At 45.5% G+C, this 18,612-nt stretch overlaps 1 protein-coding gene across 8 annotated transcripts in view; it reads left to right on the forward strand.

Annotated features, from left to right (window-relative positions):
- The window catches only part of LOC109397126 (whirlin), a 343,758-nt gene that overhangs the window by 22,093 nt on the left and 303,053 nt on the right, over positions 1-18,612 (forward strand). For all 8 annotated transcript variants that reach the window (XM_062855530.1, XM_062855537.1, XM_062855532.1 and 5 more), the window contains exon 3: positions 676-814. In XM_062855530.1, coding sequence (XP_062711514.1) covers positions 676-814 — 139 coding nt within the window. The remainder of the gene's footprint in view (positions 1-675; positions 815-18,612) is intronic.

An 18,612-nucleotide genomic window follows, 5' to 3' on the forward strand; every position in this document is an offset into this window, starting at 1 on the left:
CAGGATATGCTTTTATAATCACAATAAAATGCACTTCCCGCTCCTCCATTAGTTCTTCACGAATAAAAACTCATGAGTGTTTCTGTTTTTGTGTTGCTTCTTACTCACGAAGCAGGCGAGTGCGATTAAACTCACACACTGTTTACTCTCGGAATCGTAAGTAAGCCTTGTGTTGGCTTTACACTCGCAAATTGCTTCATGATGAGAGTAATTCCATCACTGGACACAAGCAGGCAGAGAAATTGCTCTTCTTTTCTGGCGATAGATTGCGTGGGAACAATTAAATACCAGCCAGGTTTCATTTCAAAAAGCAGATACATCCTTTGAAATGCTGATGCCATACTCGTGTTGAAGGGCTGAGTTAAGTTGAAAGCATAGTGTCAATTCACCTTTGAAAACATTCAAATTCTCATCGAAGCGATAATTTACAAAATCTAATCGTAATTCCCCATCGCCTGACTTGATCTAACAGCGAAGCGCCCCACCATTCCATCCGAAACCAAATCATCGCATATTTTCCAACTCAAAGCTGTCAAACAATTCCCACAGCCAATTAAAACAATCGATTTCTGCTGCCACCCGCGGTGCACTCTCGTGTGCACTGCATAGTATGACTCGCTCATCCGTAACAACGATATTTCAATTTTCCATTTTTTTTCCACCCGCAACGGACAGATCTACCGAGATCGGGACCGGGATCGAAGCATACCGAACATTCACCAGCTGACGACGCGCACGGTGAACATGTCCCGTGACCAGCAAACCGACGCCAGTCACGGGTTCGGCATCTGCGTCAAAGGAGGAAAGGATTCAGGTGAGTGTTGGGGGGTTGGGAGCTCAGTTTGGTCTGAACTTTGCATATATGCATTTCTACACATTCTGCTGAATGAATAAAGGGTAGCAACTGTAACCTAGGGGCTTGGAAAAATGGTTAGATTATGTATACTTAGCCGAGTGCTATGCAGCATGAGAATGCTAGAATCATGGCAAGAAGAGCATTCCTCCCCTGATAAAAAAGATCATAGAGATACAACAGAATGGATTGTTACAACACGCTGAATTGAATGGTACTTACCATTAATTCAATTGTTTAAAACGATAGAGTAACAACAGATCTTATGGTTTTCCACCATAGCATGTATTGTAAATGTCACTTTTACAATAGAAAATGGGGGTTGTTATGTATCTTTACCATAAAAAATCCAAATTTTCTGGAAAAAAATCAAGTCAATTACCATTCAACTTATGGTGTTTTTATTATTGAAATCTCTAGTGCCATTGATTTTATTGTACACGTATTGTAGTTCCAATACACCATTTTCAGCAGGAAAATACGTACACAATATAATTTGTTGTTGAATAGTCAAATTTATCATTATTCAATGGTAGTTTATGGTGATTCTATTGGAAATTTTTATCAGGGTCTTCAACATTATGAGTTGATTTTGGCACGGGTGATGCAGTTTTTTTTCTGTGCTGTTTGTCTCTAAGTGTTCGTTCGGCAACGATTCCTAGACACGCCACTCAATCACGAGTTGCACCTGGCTGGGTACCATCGAACGTTCGAATATCCCATTGCATAGTGAAAGTCGGAAGAAGATGGAAACGAAACGAAAATTTAATGACAATTTAAACTGATGAAGGGAATTTCGAGGTGGTAGGGGATGTCGCGTTGGGGCTGAAAAGAACATGATAATTTTCCCTTTTTGCTAATGTTTGATCTTCTGGTTTTTCTCACCGAGCAACGAATAATTCGTTTTCAAAGCACGTCAATCTATTGCTTCCCCATGGGGAAATCGGCATCAGATGGGAGCATAGACCGGGGAATGCCGGCGGCAGACAGCAGCATGATTGCCACCAGTACCGGTCTTACCATGATGGCGATGAGGATGATGATGAAAGTGTGAAATTACCACGGAAATTCAATTCGCCGTTCTTGGTTGATGTTTGGTTTGCGTTTTTTGTTCGCTTTCGAATGTGCGACTATGCAGTGTTGAAAAAGAAACTCAAACGAGGGTATGAGGACCCATATTAAACTATTTGATTTCATTCTACTCAAAACTAAAGATTTTGCTGTAAAATGGTGAGTCGGCTACGAGCGTCCACCATAGATCCGGCCGTCACAAGTTCCTACCTCATGATTCCATGGGTCAAGCGATGACAAAAACCGCCAGGCTAAGAGTTGTGTGCTTAGCTGATAGTGTAGCATGGACACTGTTGTCCTTCTGACATCAGCTAGATTTAGGAGATACGTACCGAGCCTCTGTTCACCAAGGAGGTGCGGCTCAAATAGCGTCTGTTCTGGCATCCAGCGGCTGAGTAAGAAACGCTGCATCACGCCCATCTAGATCCAAGGCGGTAGCATCAGCGTGGTCTTCCCAGTGTTGGTTGGGACGTTAAACAGAACTGGCGCGATGGCCCTCCGGCGAGACAGGAGTGTTGGCGTAGGCCTAATAAGCCACTAGTAAAAATCCCCATTGCGAATAACATAGGAGAAAATACGACTCGATACAATCGGCAAAGACCTACACAACGAAATAAGGACTACGATTGGAAGCTTCGATTATGGAATTGCAAGTCACTAGGTTTCGCAGGATGTGACAGGATAATTTACGACGAACTACATCCCCGCAACTTCGAGAGAATTTCTCTCACGACTCTAGGAGAATCCCTCTCAGGATTCTTGAAAAATCTGTCAGGCAATTCTGGGGATATCCGTCTAAGCATTCTGGGAGAATGGATTCTGGATTCTTAGGGAATCCATCACAGGATTCCGGGAGAATCCATCTCGGGAATCTGAAGATATCCCTCAGGATTCTGGAAGAATTCCTCTAAAGATTCTGAGAGAATCCATGTCAGAAAACTTGAGTAATCTCTCCCAGAGTTCTAGGGGAAATCCTTAATAGAAAACAGGGAGAATTCCTATTGGAAATTTTTTTCTCTCTTATCTGGAATAAGGTCTGTAAGGATGCTGGTGTCATAATTTTCAGCATTTTGGAGGAATCTCTCACTTCTGGATGATCTGGGCTGATTCCTCTAAGGATTCTGGAAGACCCTCTCTTCGGATCCCGCTCTGAATTCTGAGGAAATCTCAGCATTATCAGGAACTCCTCTCACCCTTCTTAGAGAATCATACTCAGTATTCTCAGAATTGTGGTGAAATTCCTCTCAAAATTCTGAGGGAATATTTCTTAGGATTCTGGGGAAACCCCACACAGCATCATTAGAATCCTTCTCAGAATTCTGCGTTAGATTCTTTTAAGATTGTGGAGGAATATCACTAAGTATTCTGCGGATACTCTTCCCCAGATTCTATGAAAATTCGGCTTTCTGGGGTAATCCCAATCAGGATTCTGAGGAAATTTCTCTCAAGATTCTGGGGAACCGGTCTCATGATTCTGGAGAAATCTTTAGGATTCTATATTTTCCAAGATTCTAGGGCAATTTCTTTCAGAACTATTAATTATTGGAGAATCTCTCACGAGATTCTGGGCAGAATTCTGTAGAGAAATTTGGATTTTGGAGAATTCTTCGCATAGATTTTGTGATTCCTCTTAGGGCTCGGAAGAAATCCTTCTCATCATTCTTTGAGCATTTGAGTAGAATTCTGTTTTCTGTGTTCTGGAACAGTTGCTCGCAGAAATCTCTTTCAAAGTTCTGGGAGAATCCCTCTTAGTAATCAGGGAAAATCCCTGACAAGATTATGGGAAGATTTTCTTGAGATTCTGTTGTAATAGTTTAAAGTATTCTAAATTATAAATTCTAAAGGAATCACTCTCACAGTTCTGCGACAATCCCTTTCAGAAGTTTAGAGGAGCCCTTTCAAAGATTCTAGAGGAATGCCTTTCAGGAATCTCCTGTAATTTTCTGTTTTATGTGAGAATACCTCTCAGAATTCCAGAGAATCCAGCAAGGTTGCGACCATTCATTTGCAAAGATTTACATTCATTTGCTATTGTCTCAGTTCAGAAGCATGCTATCGAAAAACAATGTATGGATGAATTTAACCTTGTAGTTTTATCTGAAAGTTTGCCGAACATTGGGGTCGCACAAGCATACCAAAGTCGTGAGCAAGCTGTGAAGGCAACTTTCCACAGCGTGAATGTAATTTACATTCACCGCGTGGAGAGTTGCTTTCACAGCTCGCTCACGGCTTTGGTATACGTTTACGACCCCAATGTTATTCGGTAAACTTTCAGATAAAACTACAAGGTTTAATTCATCCATACATTGTTTTTAGATAGCATGCTTCTGAACTGAGATAATAGCAAATGAATGTAAATCTTTGCAAATGAATGGTCGCAACCTTGGAATCCAGAGGATGCTGGGGAAGTCCATGCTAGAAGTTTTCGTAATCCCTTCCAGGGATAATCCTTATCAGATTTTACGGAAAAGTCTCTTTGGGGTGTCTAGATATATTTCTCTGGAATTTCCCCTCTTGTGATCTCTCCCAAGATGCTGGGGAATCACTCGTAAAATTCTGAGGAATACCTTTTGGGATTCTGGCAGAATTATTCTCAGCATTCTAATGGATTCCACCCAGGATATTTTGGGAATTCTGGAAGAATATTTGAAAGGATTGTGGAGGAATTCTTCTAAAGATTTCGGGGTCCTATCTCCCAGAATTATGTGAGAGTATATCTCAGGTTTCTTTGGTAATCTCGCCCAGTAATTTGAGGGAACCTTTCACAGTATTCTGGAGTAATCCTTCTTAGGGATTTAAGCTACCCTTTTCAGGATTCAGGATCATTTCTTTTAAGTTTCTTGGGGAATAATCCTAGGAATCCGAACATCTTTTTTGTGAGAATCTCTCTCAGTATTTTAGATGAATTTATCTCAAGAATGTGGAAGAACCGCTCTTGGAATTCCTCGCAGGATTCTGGGAGAATTCATCTTAGGATTCTGGGATAATCCTATTCAGGGTTCTGGGATAATTCCTCTTAGGATTCTTGAAAATTCCAAGGGAAACTTTATCTTAGGATTCTGAGCAGGGATGCCAGATGATTGTTTGAAATACAGAAATAATAACGGGAATATTCTCACGAGCGAGCATGAGGTGCTCGAGAGTTGGCGACAGCATTACGATGAGCACCTCAATGGCGACGTTGCAAGCACCGAAGGTGTCATGGTAACAGATCTGGGAGTACGTGCGCAGGACGGATGATTTTCAGCCCCTAACCTCCAATAGATTGAAGAGGAGGTTGGCCGGTTGAAAAACAACGAAGCCTCTGGAGTTGATCAACTACCAAGCGAGCTTCTAAAATACGGTGGAGAAGCACTGGTGAGAGCACTACACTGGGTCATTACCAAGATTTGTGAGGAGGAAGTATTACCGGAGGAATGGATGAAAGGTATCGCGTGTATCATCTACAAAAAGGGCGACAAGTTGGATTGCGAGAACTATCGCGTGATCACACTACTGAGCGCTGCCTATAAGATAGTCTCTCAAATTTAATGCCGCCGTTTATCACCGATTGCAAGAGAGTTCGTGGGGCCATATCAGGTTGGATTCATGGGTGAACGTGCTACAACGGACCAGATGTTCCGCCGAATACAACGTGCCCACACATCACTTGTTCATCGATTTCAAATCGGCGTATGATACAATCGATTGAGAACAGCTATGGCAGATTATGCACGAATACGGATTCCCGGACAAACTGATACGATTAATCAAGGCGACGATGGATCGAGTGACGTGCGTAGATCGGGTATCAGGGTCACTCTCGCGAGTCTCTTCGAATCTCGCAGAGGGTTACGGCAAGGTGATGGTCTTTCGTGCTTGCTGTTCAACATTGCTTTGGAGGGTGTAATAAGAAGAGCGGGGATAAACACGAGTGGGACGATTTTCACGAAGTCCGTTCAGCTGCTTGGTTTCGCTGATGATTTTGATATTATAAATAGCTCGTAAATTTGAGACGATGGCGGAAACGTACATCCGACTAAAGAGTGAAGCCAGGTGAATCGGATTAGTTATTAATGTGTCGAAGACAAAGTACATGATGGCAAAGGGCTCCAGGGAGGAATCACCGCGCCCGCCACCCCGAATTCATATCGACGGTGATGAAATCGAGGCGGTTGAAGAATTCGTGTACTTGGGCTCACTGGTGACCGCCGACAATGACACCAGCAGAGAAATTCAGAGGCGCATTGTGGCTCGTGCTTACTTTGAAATCCGCAGAACTCTACGATCGAATAAAGTTCGCCGTAACATGAAGTTAACTATCTACAAAACGCTGATTTGACCGGTAGTCCTCTATGGGCACGAAGCATGTACCCTACGTGTAGAATATCAACGCGCCCTTGGAGTTTTCGAACGGAAGGTGTTGGGTACCATCTACGGCGGAGTGCAGATGGAAGACGGGACTTGGAGAAGGCGAATGAATCACCAGCTGCATCAGCTGCTGAGAGAACCAATCATCGTCCATACCGTGAAAATCAGAAGGCTACGGTGGGCGGGTCACGTCATCAGGATGTTGGATAGCAACCCGACTAAAATGGTTCTCGAGAGCCATCCGACCGGTACAAGAAGACGTGGAGCGCAGCGAGCTAGGTGGGTCGACCAAGAGGAGGACGATCTGCGGACCCTACGCAGAGTGCGGAACTGAGACAAACAGCCATGGACCGAGTGGAATGGATGCGGCTACTATGTACAGCAGAGGCCACCCCGGCCTTAGCCTGATCGGTAAGGTAAGTTGTATTAGTTTGTATTGAAATCTAGACTAATTGTGTCTGCTATACCCTCAAATACAGCGATACAGAAAAATCTGTATTGATACAGATTTTTGATAAAAATAATCTGGCATCTCTGTGTGTACCATCTACGGCGGAGTGTTGATGGAAGACGGGACTTGGAGAAGGCATATGAAACACAATCTACATCAGCTGTTGAGAGAGTCCACATCGTGAAAATCGGAGGGCTGTGGGCGGGTCATGTCATCAGGATGTCGGCTAGCAGCCCGACTAAAATGGTTTTCGAGAGTCATTCGACCGGTACAAGAAGACGTGATGCACAGCGAGCTAGGTGGGTCAATCAAGTGGAAGACGATCTGTGAACCCTTCGCAGAATGCGGAACTGGAGACACACAGCCATGGATCGAGTAGAATTGAGACGACTACTATGTACAGCAGAGGACACTCAGGCCTTAGTCTGACTGGTAAGATGAGGTGTCACAAATCCTTCTTTATCGGTGTCGGAGGCTACACCGCCACAATTGTTTAAAGAAAATTTCATTCACCTCCATTCACAACCATCACCAACCTTTGAATGCATATCACAGTTCCTGCCAACCTTCCACAATAGCGAGTTCGCTATCGTTCTACGGCTTCCCTCGTGTATTATGTCTCACTGGGATGATATCAAGATTGAAAACCCGCAGCCATTTCCTGACATGCGGGCGCTCACACAAAGGAAACACACTAAACGAAGAATCAAAGAATGAGACCCATCATCGCCAGCGACGCCAAGACAAAGCATTTTGCCAACCGCCGTCCACCATATCAACCACATGTGTGTGTGATGGGTAGGAGTCCAAATCTGGCCCCTCTTAACGGCGAAAAGGATCGGTGACAACGACCTCGTTGCCCCACATTTTCACTGAGTCCCATTTTTCATTTCACCCAGTTCACCGCCATTGCCGTCGTCAGTGCGCTATCCGGAAATGTCGTCATCATTTCCGGAACACCCATCCACCCACCACCTTCCTGCTGGTCGTTGTCACCGTCGCGCTGCGTCGTAAAGTCAGTCGTCATCAGCAGCGTTGTACGCACACATCACACAGGACGACGGCTTTCGCTTCGGTGCCATCGCATCGCCTCGTGATGGACGATGAATGGAGCCTCGGTTCTGTGGAACCGTGCCGTCGTCGTCGACGGAGCTCGCTAGTTTCGATTTCGTTTGAATGTCGCCTTGTCATTGTGGGAGACAGACAGACAATTTCGCACAGCGAGGGATAGGACTTCATTCCACGAAGGACACCAAGCCAAGTCATTGCTGGCTGGGAGTTCGTCTCTACACCAGCACCAGCAGCCAGCGTAATGCCTATTGTTGGTTGGTGGTGAAAGAATCGAGGCCGTTTTCGTCGGTCTGTCCAACTTTTATGGACCATAGCCCGTTGCTCGTCATTGTGCGTGCGGACAATGAAAAGAAAGAGACCAGTATCGTCGACGAAGTCGAGGTAGGAATGCATAGATGTTTGTAATAAGACTTTCCTTTTTGTTCAAATGAGGTTTCTCGACTGGAACTCCCGAGGACATGACAACCGTCCGCTGTGATGTTAATTTTGTGTGTACATTTGTCAAGCGAAAACATTTCTCCCGTCAAACATTCAGTTTAGGGTTTTTACTTTATGAAGAATGCTAATTTGCGGAAGTCCTGTCACGGAACGACGGTTTTATTTGACAAGTTCAGCTTCCGAGCAGCACAGCAGCGGTACGACTGGAGCTTCTTTGTTCAACGAAAGCGAACGTGACAAAATTAGGGGCGCCTGATAATAGGCAATTTCTGTTTTATAGACCTGAAACACGAATAGCGACGCAACTTGCGCCTCACAAGGTCATTGAGATGGGAGAGTTTGCTGATCTGTACCGGCATCGAAATAAATTGCAGGGTCGATATTTTTACATGTACAGGTTATATGCGAAAATATCGGGACGATTTTTTTTTTTGTTTTATCTTAAAATATGCAAATCAAACTGAGTGATTGAGCCTGTTTATCAGCTTAACTCATTAACGCCCGAGTTATGACGTGCTTGGTGGTCTAGTGGCTACCGCTTCTGATTTCCTGATTCTTCAACCGCCTCGATTTCATCACCGTCGATATAAATTCGGGGTGGCGGGTGCGGTGATTCCTCCCTCGAGCCATTTGCCATCATGTACTTTGTCTTCGACACATTAATGACTAATCCGATTCACCTGGCTTCACTCTTTAGTCGGATATACGTTTTCACCATCGTCTCAAATTTACGAGCAATAATAGCATTATCATCAGCGAAACCAAGCAGCTGAACGGACTTCGTGAAAATCGTCCCACTCGTGTTTATCCCCGCTCTCCTTATTACACCCTCTAAAGCAATGTTGAACAACAAGCACGAAAGACCATCACCTTGCCGTAACCCTATGCGAGATTCGAAGGAACTCGAGAGTGTCCCTGATACTCGAACTACGCACATCACTCGATCCATCGTCGCCTTGATCAATCGTAGCAATTTATGCGGGAATCCGTATTCGTGCATAATCGGCCATAGCTGGCCTCGATCGATTATAGCATACGCCGATTCGAAATCGATGAACAAGTGATGTGTGGGCACGTTGTATTCGCGGCATTTCTGCAACACCTGGCGGATGGCGAACATCTGGTCCGATGTAGCGCGTTCACCCATAAATCCAGCCTGACATTGCCACACGAACTCTCTTGCAATCGGTGATAGACGGCGGCATAAAATTTAAGAGAGTATCTTGTAGGCAGCGCTCAGTAGAGTGATCGCGCGGTAGTTCCCGCAATCCACCTTGTCGCCCTTTTTGTAGATGGGACACACGATACCTTCCATCCATTCCTTCGGTGATACTTCCTCCTCCCAAATCTTGGTAATGACCCAGTGTAGTGCTCTCACCAGTGCTTCTCCACCGTATTTTAGAAGCTCGCTTGGTAGTTGATCTGCTCCAGCGGCTTTGTTGTTTTCAGTGAAGAGAAATATCAGACAAAAGTTTCACAAAACAAGCAACAAAGAAGGCGCGACGATTACTCTTTATCCCCACTGGTAACAGATAATCACATGATCTCGAAGTTTTTTGTTGCAGACAAAACGGAAGCTGAATTTGTTGTATACTTTTCAACTCGTGAATAATCAATTATTACTAACCCAAAGTCGAAACTGTTTGGTGATAGATCTTTAGCCGAGTTGCAGTGTTTGCCGACTCGAAGTTACCGTTCGTAAATCGCAATGCAATGCTTAAAAATCTCTAAACTCGTGGTGTACGATGTTTATCCTATTATTTTCATCTTGGGACAAACTTTTGTCGCATTGGGTGGATTGTCGCAACAAATACAGGTTGCGACATTGTCATTATTGTTGCACGATGGTTGAATTTTGATTCACTGGTTGTTTTTTAACCGGCCAACATCCTCCTTAATCCCTTGAAGGTTAGGGGATGGAAGTCTTTTGTCCTGCGCACGTACTCCTAGATCTGTTTTACCACGCCAGCCACGTGATTGTCTCGGCACATTGTAACACAAAGCCTCGAGAAGTTCAGGTTCTCGTAGAGCTTCCGTGTGTCCTTAGCGCGAAACGCTCTTCCATCGCTTCGCGATCCGATTCCGATCCGAACCATTTTCAATAGGAAACAATGGGACTATATGCCGCGTCGAATGAACCGTCGCACATTGGAGTAAATTACATCAAAACCTGATCATAAGTGGAAAAACTCAAAATGAAGTAATTGGGTTTTCCGTTGTGTTTTGCCAAGTGTAGTTATCGTGTAATCGTTTGACAGTTAAGCAGTGTACAAATGTTTTGTTTACGCTTATCAGAAGAGGTTAAGTGAAGCTGAAGTTTAGCCGTTTTCTTTGATATAACTCACAGCGCGTGCTAGTTTTGACCGTACAAAGTGAATGAAATTGATAGTCAATCAATTCAACAATGCAGTTTGTTAAAGAAGGTTAATGTTGTTATTCTGTTAATTTGAAACCCAAACAAATTGACGTTGAATTTACATACAATATATGAAAATATTGAAAAAAATATTTGATGGAATCCTTTACCGTACATTCTAAATGAAATAAGTTGATTTTCCGGCTGTTTCCGGAAAATCTGCGTTTAGTGTATGATAAAACTATTGTTCCTCTTTCAAATGCAGAAAGAAAACCTTCCGGATGTTTCCGATTTTAAAAGTTGCAACACTTTGAAAAAATCGTGATAATTATATTATTATATGATATTATTTGCCTTAAAACACTATTTGGCCCTCTGAACGTATTTTTGCTGAAAACTAGAACTCAACAGCTTTCAAACAAAAAAAAGAAGTTTAAAATCGGTCAACTGGTTCAAAAGTTGTGATTTTTTGAAAAAAATTAGTTTTGAAAAATCTTGACTTTTACCATCATAAAATTGGTCACCCTAATGACGAAATAAAAAAAATACGAAAACTATGAAATACGTTTCATTACTAATTTGGGTTGCATTTGGGTTGTGAAAATACGTCAAAATAATTTTGATCAGTTTTGATGTACTAGGTGCTCCACTGTGCGTCGGTCATTAGAATCGGTTGAGGTTTACTGCCAAAAAGTGATGTGAGTTTTTTGTACACACACATACACACATACACACACACACGCACACACATACACACACTTAGGGCAGCAGGGACAGGAGTCCAGGGGCCTGACGAACCTCCCCTTCTGCGAGTCGGGTGGAAGCTTGGGAGTCTTCCCCAAGCGAAAACCATTCACACACCCGTGTGGATTACCACCTTTGGCGCTTCCTTCGGGGAGTGACCGGCCTTCTGGTCTCCAGACAGCTCAAGAGGAGGATGCCTAGGATGTGGTGGGGGTTCAACAGTGGGCTCTGTTGGATTCCCATAAAAAGCCACACATCTGCAAGCAACTCCGTACAAGCGACCTGGTACCGCTTCCAAAGTGCCTTAGCCCAAACACCCGGAGTGCCAACCGGCACATTAGGATCGACGCCAGTAAGACCCTAATTATGGCAAACTGGCAGCACATGGACATGGACACGAGCAAGGAATACGTATATACTACCAGACGCTACAGAGCTGACAACCGTACTATTCCACTACCCTAGTAAGAATGGGTGACACCTTTCCGAAACGGCGAGTGGGCTAATGGTATGGTTGCCCCCGTCCCGTTAAAACTTTGGCAGGCCTCCAAGTACGTTCCGAACTCGCCACCTTAGCCGGTGGAAGTAGGCTCAGTTGAGCATTCCTGACTAGTGCCGATCTGGCTCTGAACACGGTTCCCCATAAAGGACCGTGTCAACCCTAGCATGGCCTCACTGCTTGCAAAGATCACCATGGGATCACGACGGCAACTACTTACGACGGGCGAAGATAGCGGCTTGGAGGGGGGACCCAACCAGATGGAGAAGAACAACAATTACACAACAACGGAGGTAGCAGATGATAAGGATGCGAGCGCATTCCTAAGGAGCAGTAGGTTGACACGTTCGCCGGTAGAAACTTTTAGTATCGCGGCAACGGATAACAGCAGCACGCCACGAGGTGGGCGACATGGACTCTTTGGAGCAAAAGGGGTAACGAGTCAAATGTCCACACCAAGCGGTAGCACTAAAGGAGGGCCCCCGGTGTCTACACCGAGCAGCAGCACCACTCAAGAAGGCCTACAACTTGCGAGGCCCAAGGTGTCAATGGTGGAGTTGAGCAGGAAGGTCATCGAGCTGCACGAATACGTAAAAGGCCGTAACAACGTGCACACTGAGATTAAACAAAGGGTGTCGAGCCTCAGGTACGCCGTGTTGGAAGCTGACCGCGAGCACACAGCGTTGCGTAAGAGAGCTGAGACTGCTGAAAAGGCTTTGAAGCTGGCCTTGGAGCAGATTGCGGCGGTGGAAGCATCAACAGAGTTACAGGAGACGCCGAAAGGACGCAGAAATAAGAGCTCGAACAAGCGGGATAGAGAAACACCAGGAGAGGAGGAACGCCCGAAGAAGACTAAGAATGTTCAAGGTAGCGAGGAGTTGAGCGACGAGAGAGCCAACAGCGATTGGAACGTCGTCAAAAAATCGCAAGGAGAAGAAGAAAAATCAGCCCAAAAAGGAGGAAACGAAAGGGAATAATCGGATCGAAAAAGGTAGAATGCCGGCTCGAGACGAAAGGAGATCCAAAGAGAACAGGCAAGAACGCCGTCTGCCCCATCGAGAGAGACACATGGGAGACGCCCTGCTGGTCAAGGCAAACGACCAACAGTCGTACGCAGCAATCCTCAAGAAAGTCCGAGAGGATCCGGAGTTGAAGGAACTGGGTGAGAACGTGGTGAGAACCAGGCGCACTCAACAAGGAGAAATGCTCTTTGAGCTGAAGAAGGATCCGGCGATTAAAAGTTCTGCCTACCGAGAGCAGTTCGCCAAGTCATTGGGCGACCTCGTCGGGGATGGTGGGAACGTGAAAGCTTTGTGCCAGGAAGCAACGATCGAATGCCGATACCTGGACGAGATCACATCAGTGGAGGAGCTTGGTCGTGAACTGAAGACGCAATGCAAATTGGGAGAAGAGGTTCTAACGATCCGTCTGACGAAGGGGTACCAAGGCACACAAACAGCGATGATTCGACTGTCGGTGCCTGCGGCTAGCAAATTGTTGAAGGTAGGCAAGGTACGAGTTGGTTGTTCGGTGTGCCCGCTGAGGGTCGCCACCCGAATAGCAAGGAGTGACCGCAAACGGGTGTTGAGATGCTTCAAGTGCATGGGCTTTGGACACATGTCGGCCAACTGCAAAGGCCCAGACAGATCTGAACAATGCAGAAAATGTGGAGAGAAGGGACACTTTGCGAAGGACTGCTCGCAAGCGCCAAAGTGCATGCTCTGCACAGCGGAAGAAGGAAACGTCCATTCGACGGGTGGATACAAGTGCCCTGCATATAAGAAGGCGATCGCAGGCCAACAGTAATGGAGATAATGCAGATCAACCTGAATCATTGTGATACCGCACAGCAACTGTTGAGGCAGTCAACAACGGAAGAAAAGTGCGATGTTGCGATCATTGCAGAGCCGTACCGAGTTCCTCTCGGTAACAACAACTGGGTGGCAGATAGCACGGGAACGGCTGCTATACAAGTGATGGGAAGATTTCCAATTCAGGAAGTGATCGCAAGCGCGTACGAAGGTTTCGTCATCGCCAAAATCAACGGTATCTTCATATGCAGCTGCTATGCACCCCCAAGGTGGACAGCAGAGAAATTCGATCGGATGCTGGAGGAGTTAGCCGACAAGCTGGTTGGACGTAGGCCAGTACTGATCGGCGGAGACTTCAATGCGTGGGCCGTGGAGTGGGGTAGCAAGCTAATCAACGCAAGAGGTTACAGCCTGCTGGAAGCACTAGCGAGGTTGGAGGTACAATTGTGCAACGTTGGCACCGTAAGCACATTCAGGAAAGACGGGCGGGAGTCGATCATCGACATTACCTTCTGCAGTCCATCGCTAGCAAGCAATATGAACTGGAAAGTAAGCGAAGAGTACACCCACAGTGATCACCAGGCGATCTGCTACAGCGTTGGCCAACGGAACCCTACGGCCATGCAGAGAAACAGAATATGCGAGCGAAAGTGGAAGACGAAGGCCTTCGACAAGGACCTCTTCGTTGAGGCACTCCGTATGGACAGTGACACTCCAGACCTAGATGCGGTAGAGCTAACAAGAGTGATTACAAGGGCATGCGACACTACAATGCCACGGAAACGGGAGCCAAGGTACAGACGACGTCCTGCGCATTGGTGGAACGAGACACTCGGCACCCTCCGTGCTGCCTGTCTAAGAGCCAGAAGACGCTATCAGAGGGCAAGAAACCTTCCGGATAGGGAGGAGCGGAAGTTGGTGTTCCAGGAGGCCAGAGCCGCATTTAAAAAGGAGATAATCGTGAGCAAGTCGAACTGCCACAAGGAGCTATGCCGAGATGCCGACGCAAATCCCTGGGGTGACGCGTACCGAGTCGTGATGGCGAAGATCAAAGGTCCAGCGATGCCAGCCGAGATGTTGTAAGGAGAGGCTTTCAGCCCTTACCCGCTGTTACCCGGCAGGGCGGCCTTAAGCAGGGTACCTCCACTAAAATAAGGATTTCGGACGGAATTTAATTTGAAAATAACAATAAATAAATTTTGCAATAAACTTTTATATTAATCTATCTGACCTGTTTTGCCCCGTTTTCCCCAAGGCACTGGTCGCTGGTCACACGTTGGGGCCCTTGCTGCAAAACGGTGGTGGTGGTGGTCGTCGTTTGTTTCGCTCCCGCACGGACTGTGCGAAGCTTCTTCCTTCTTCTTCTTTCTTCTTCTATTTCTTCTTCTTCTTTTTGGGCACTTTTAAGACTGCTGAGCAGTCGTCCTTGGCGTTTAGCTAGGGGGAAGAGCGGGCTCCTTTGTCGGATCCCCCCTAGCGACGGTGGTGTAAAACACCGGATCTATCCACTCGCCGTGAATGATCCCGGCAGATTCCGCAGAATGCTGCCACAAGTTGTACGCCCCTTTGTACAAACTTGTCTTCGTTCTCCTTGACAATTAGCTACACGGGCGAGACTGGCTCTATTGGCTGAGCCCGTGTAGCGAGAACGGTCGATGTGTGGTACACTTGGCGAACCGCAATGGCGGTGGTCCACACACCTTTTGGCACTATCACTAGCACTCACTTGTTCCCGAACCGCGGCCGGCACTTTCCTCTTTGGGAACTACGAACGGACACTCCCGACGTTGCTGGGAACAACCATCCAGCTAATATATGCAACACGGAGGCTGATTCGCGCTTTTTCCCGGTCCAATTAAACGGGGAACACAATCGCGTCCGTCGTTGTTCGCGGTTCGTAACTTTCTCCAGTTCCATCAAAAACAAAACAACACCACACACCACACTCGATTGTTTCTGCTGCTGTTGCTGCTGCTGCTTTTTGTGTGCCATGTGGTGGGGGAGCTTGGGGGTCAAATGCCTCACCGATACAATATATGCGATTTGATTTCCCTACATTCTAATTAAACAAATATCAAATAAAAATTTATAAAAACAAACAAATTAAAATATTGCAAAACACAGTGGTGTTCACAAATGTAGCACAAAATTGTAACCGCGGGTTACAATCTCGCCCACACCGAGGAGAAAAAAATGGAAACCATTTTTTTTTAAACTAACCCTAACACCTAGCACCGATAACAATATATATATATATATAACGAATTAAAATGAAATAAATTAACAAGGAAATAAATAAAAATAAATAAAAAGTGTAAATAAAAAATCTGCCTAACCTAACCACACAAAGACATTTTCCACAGATTAAAATGTAACAAAGACACAATCAGGGAACGACCGAACAAAAAGAAAAAGCTAAATCGGTACATCGTCTCGTGGTTGTTCTGCAGACAAGGACTGGGACCCGTCGCTATTAACGGCACCAGACCACCCTCGACACATCCGGTTCTCAATGGGAGAGCTAAGAATCTTCAACTCCCCCAGACCAATTTGGGATAACACTCAAAACAACCTGACTTCCTAAAACCCTGCTAGCCTCCGGTCGGAAGTAGCATAGCAGAGGAACGGTTGTCGTGGTCTTGTTTTTTCAAGTTATTTTTATTTTTTTGACGTCCACTATTTCCGTCCTAACGGTATTTATACTTCCTAGTCAGATGGGGTTCCAATTCAATCCACATTCATCCAAAGTGTATCACTCATTCATCCCAATCACTGGCCTACGCGTACACACAATCACACAAGACATTTGAATGAACACCCCGCCATTTCACACTTTCATTCATCCTCATTCACTCTCATTATTTTCACTCATACAATACATTTTCTCACTCATACAGCACACAAAATACCGAAAACAAACGGGCAATGGACGCAAGGTATTGTCTTTTACGCTACAAGTAATTCCTTTCCCAAGGATACTTGAGCAAGACACCGAACGTGAATGCAGATCAATTACGAGCTGATTCCGTTTGGAATCAGTCGAATTTCCCTGATTCTGGCAGATAAAAACAACGAAGAACAAACAAATTAAAAAGATTAAAAATGGTGTTGTTATCTATGCGCGGGAAATCAACATGAAGATAACTTTCAGTGTACAGGTGCGCATACATAGATGACCTCCCGAATGGATCGGCGATCGCGGTTTAAGTCCTTCTGTCAGGGAAGGAAGATTAAGTTGGGGTGTTGATAATGAATTGAGGTGATGAACCCTAGAGGTTCACAACCTCGAAGAGTTGTCAGGTGCCGGGAGATTTAGGTGTCGGCTCCTGAGGAAAGAAGATGATTGCCAGCGTGAAGTGATGCGTGATGCTCCCGGATCCATCGATCTTCGGAAGCTCCCAAGTGAACAACCTGGTGAAGTCGATATGGTGGATCTGAGGAGCTCCTGGAAGATTTTATATTCACGCTGGCTTGGAAAAATTTGCTGTCACCCTCCAACGGCTCAATCAGGCTGTGTGGGCGACACCATTCTTCTTCAGGTGAGTATTGTGATTAAAGCTAGTGTAATAACCGCTGTGTCCTAGTGGTGCCAACCGTAGTTGTCGAGCCAATGTTTGACAGTCTTGGGCTGCCGCTAGGATTATGGAATCGGACACTCCCTGGTGTTCCACTAACTTTTCTCAAAATCTCACACTGAATTCGACATCTACTTGCAGGTCATCGTTGAGCAATATGCAAGCAACAGATGCCTGGATCAAAATAATTGGAAAGTTTATAAATTTGAAGTTAAATTTTATATTCACTCTCACTGTACCAATGTGGGAAAATTTGCTATGAAAATTTGATTGGGAAATTATATTTGAAGAATCGGTACAGATAGGAGCTACGGGAATTTATATTGAAGATTTACATAGAGACTAGATTTCCAACAGGTTTAATTGGATCTAATCCCATTATGCAAACAATAAGGGCACCGAGAAGCTTCAAATCCCTTAAATCCACACAGTACGCAGAAAACACGCTTGGGCTTAGAACACTTTTCGTGTTCATGCCCCTGAAGCCCACAGTTATAACACACTCCCAAGTGTGGCGGACGGTGTTTGTCCACCAGGGAGCTCAAACATATTATGCCTTCTTGTCGCGACTGTGGAGATTTAGGGATTGGGCTAGTCTTCTCTCGGAGATTTCTTTCAGGTCGGCCTCCCGTTTCTTTAAAACGAAGAGGTGGAGGTCTATTTCGTTTTGGTGACGATGGAGGGCTATTCTTGTTATAGAATACCCTTGGTTTGTACCCATTTCCATTGTCACGAGGTTGTTGTTGCTGCTGGCTTTGTCTATAACCATCATATGCAGGCTTACTTGAAATAGTAGATACTTCCTTGGGAACTCCAAATACTTTTTGGTAAATGGAGGTTTTGGAAGCATCTATGGTCTTTCCGATGAGCATCAACTCGGACAATGTGTTCACCGGCTTGAAGACGAGAACCTGTTTGTAATCAGGTCTCAGGTTTCGCTTGAGGATGTCCAACTTCTCGTGGGGACTTAGCGGCGCAGGCATAGCACGGAAGATCTTCTCCATCTCAAGATAAAAATCTTGGAAGGATTCATTCCTCTGCTGTCGCCGCTGAGACGCTTTCATCCTCAGCGCAGCATCAAGTTCCGGGTGCACGAAGTTCGCCTTCAACTCGCACACCAGGTGGTTCCAGTTGTAGAACCGTTTCTGGGAACGCATCGCTTGAAACCAAGCCAACGCGTTACCGGTGAACAAATGCATTGCCGAGCTAAACAGTTCTGCCTCGGACATTTGTTCTGACTCAGCGTAATGGTGGACACATTCCAAAAATTCGTTGAGTCCCATTCCTTCGTCATTCCCAGCGTACTTCCTGATTTTCCAATCGGCCACCCGTTGGGGCCGACGCTGGTAACCGGTAATCTCCACCGATGTTGCTCTTTCCGGCTGACGCGGAA

This window comes from Aedes albopictus, chromosome 3, assembly GCF_035046485.1.
Source record: "Aedes albopictus strain Foshan chromosome 3, AalbF5, whole genome shotgun sequence".
Lineage (NCBI taxonomy): Eukaryota > Metazoa > Arthropoda > Insecta > Diptera > Culicidae > Aedes > Aedes albopictus.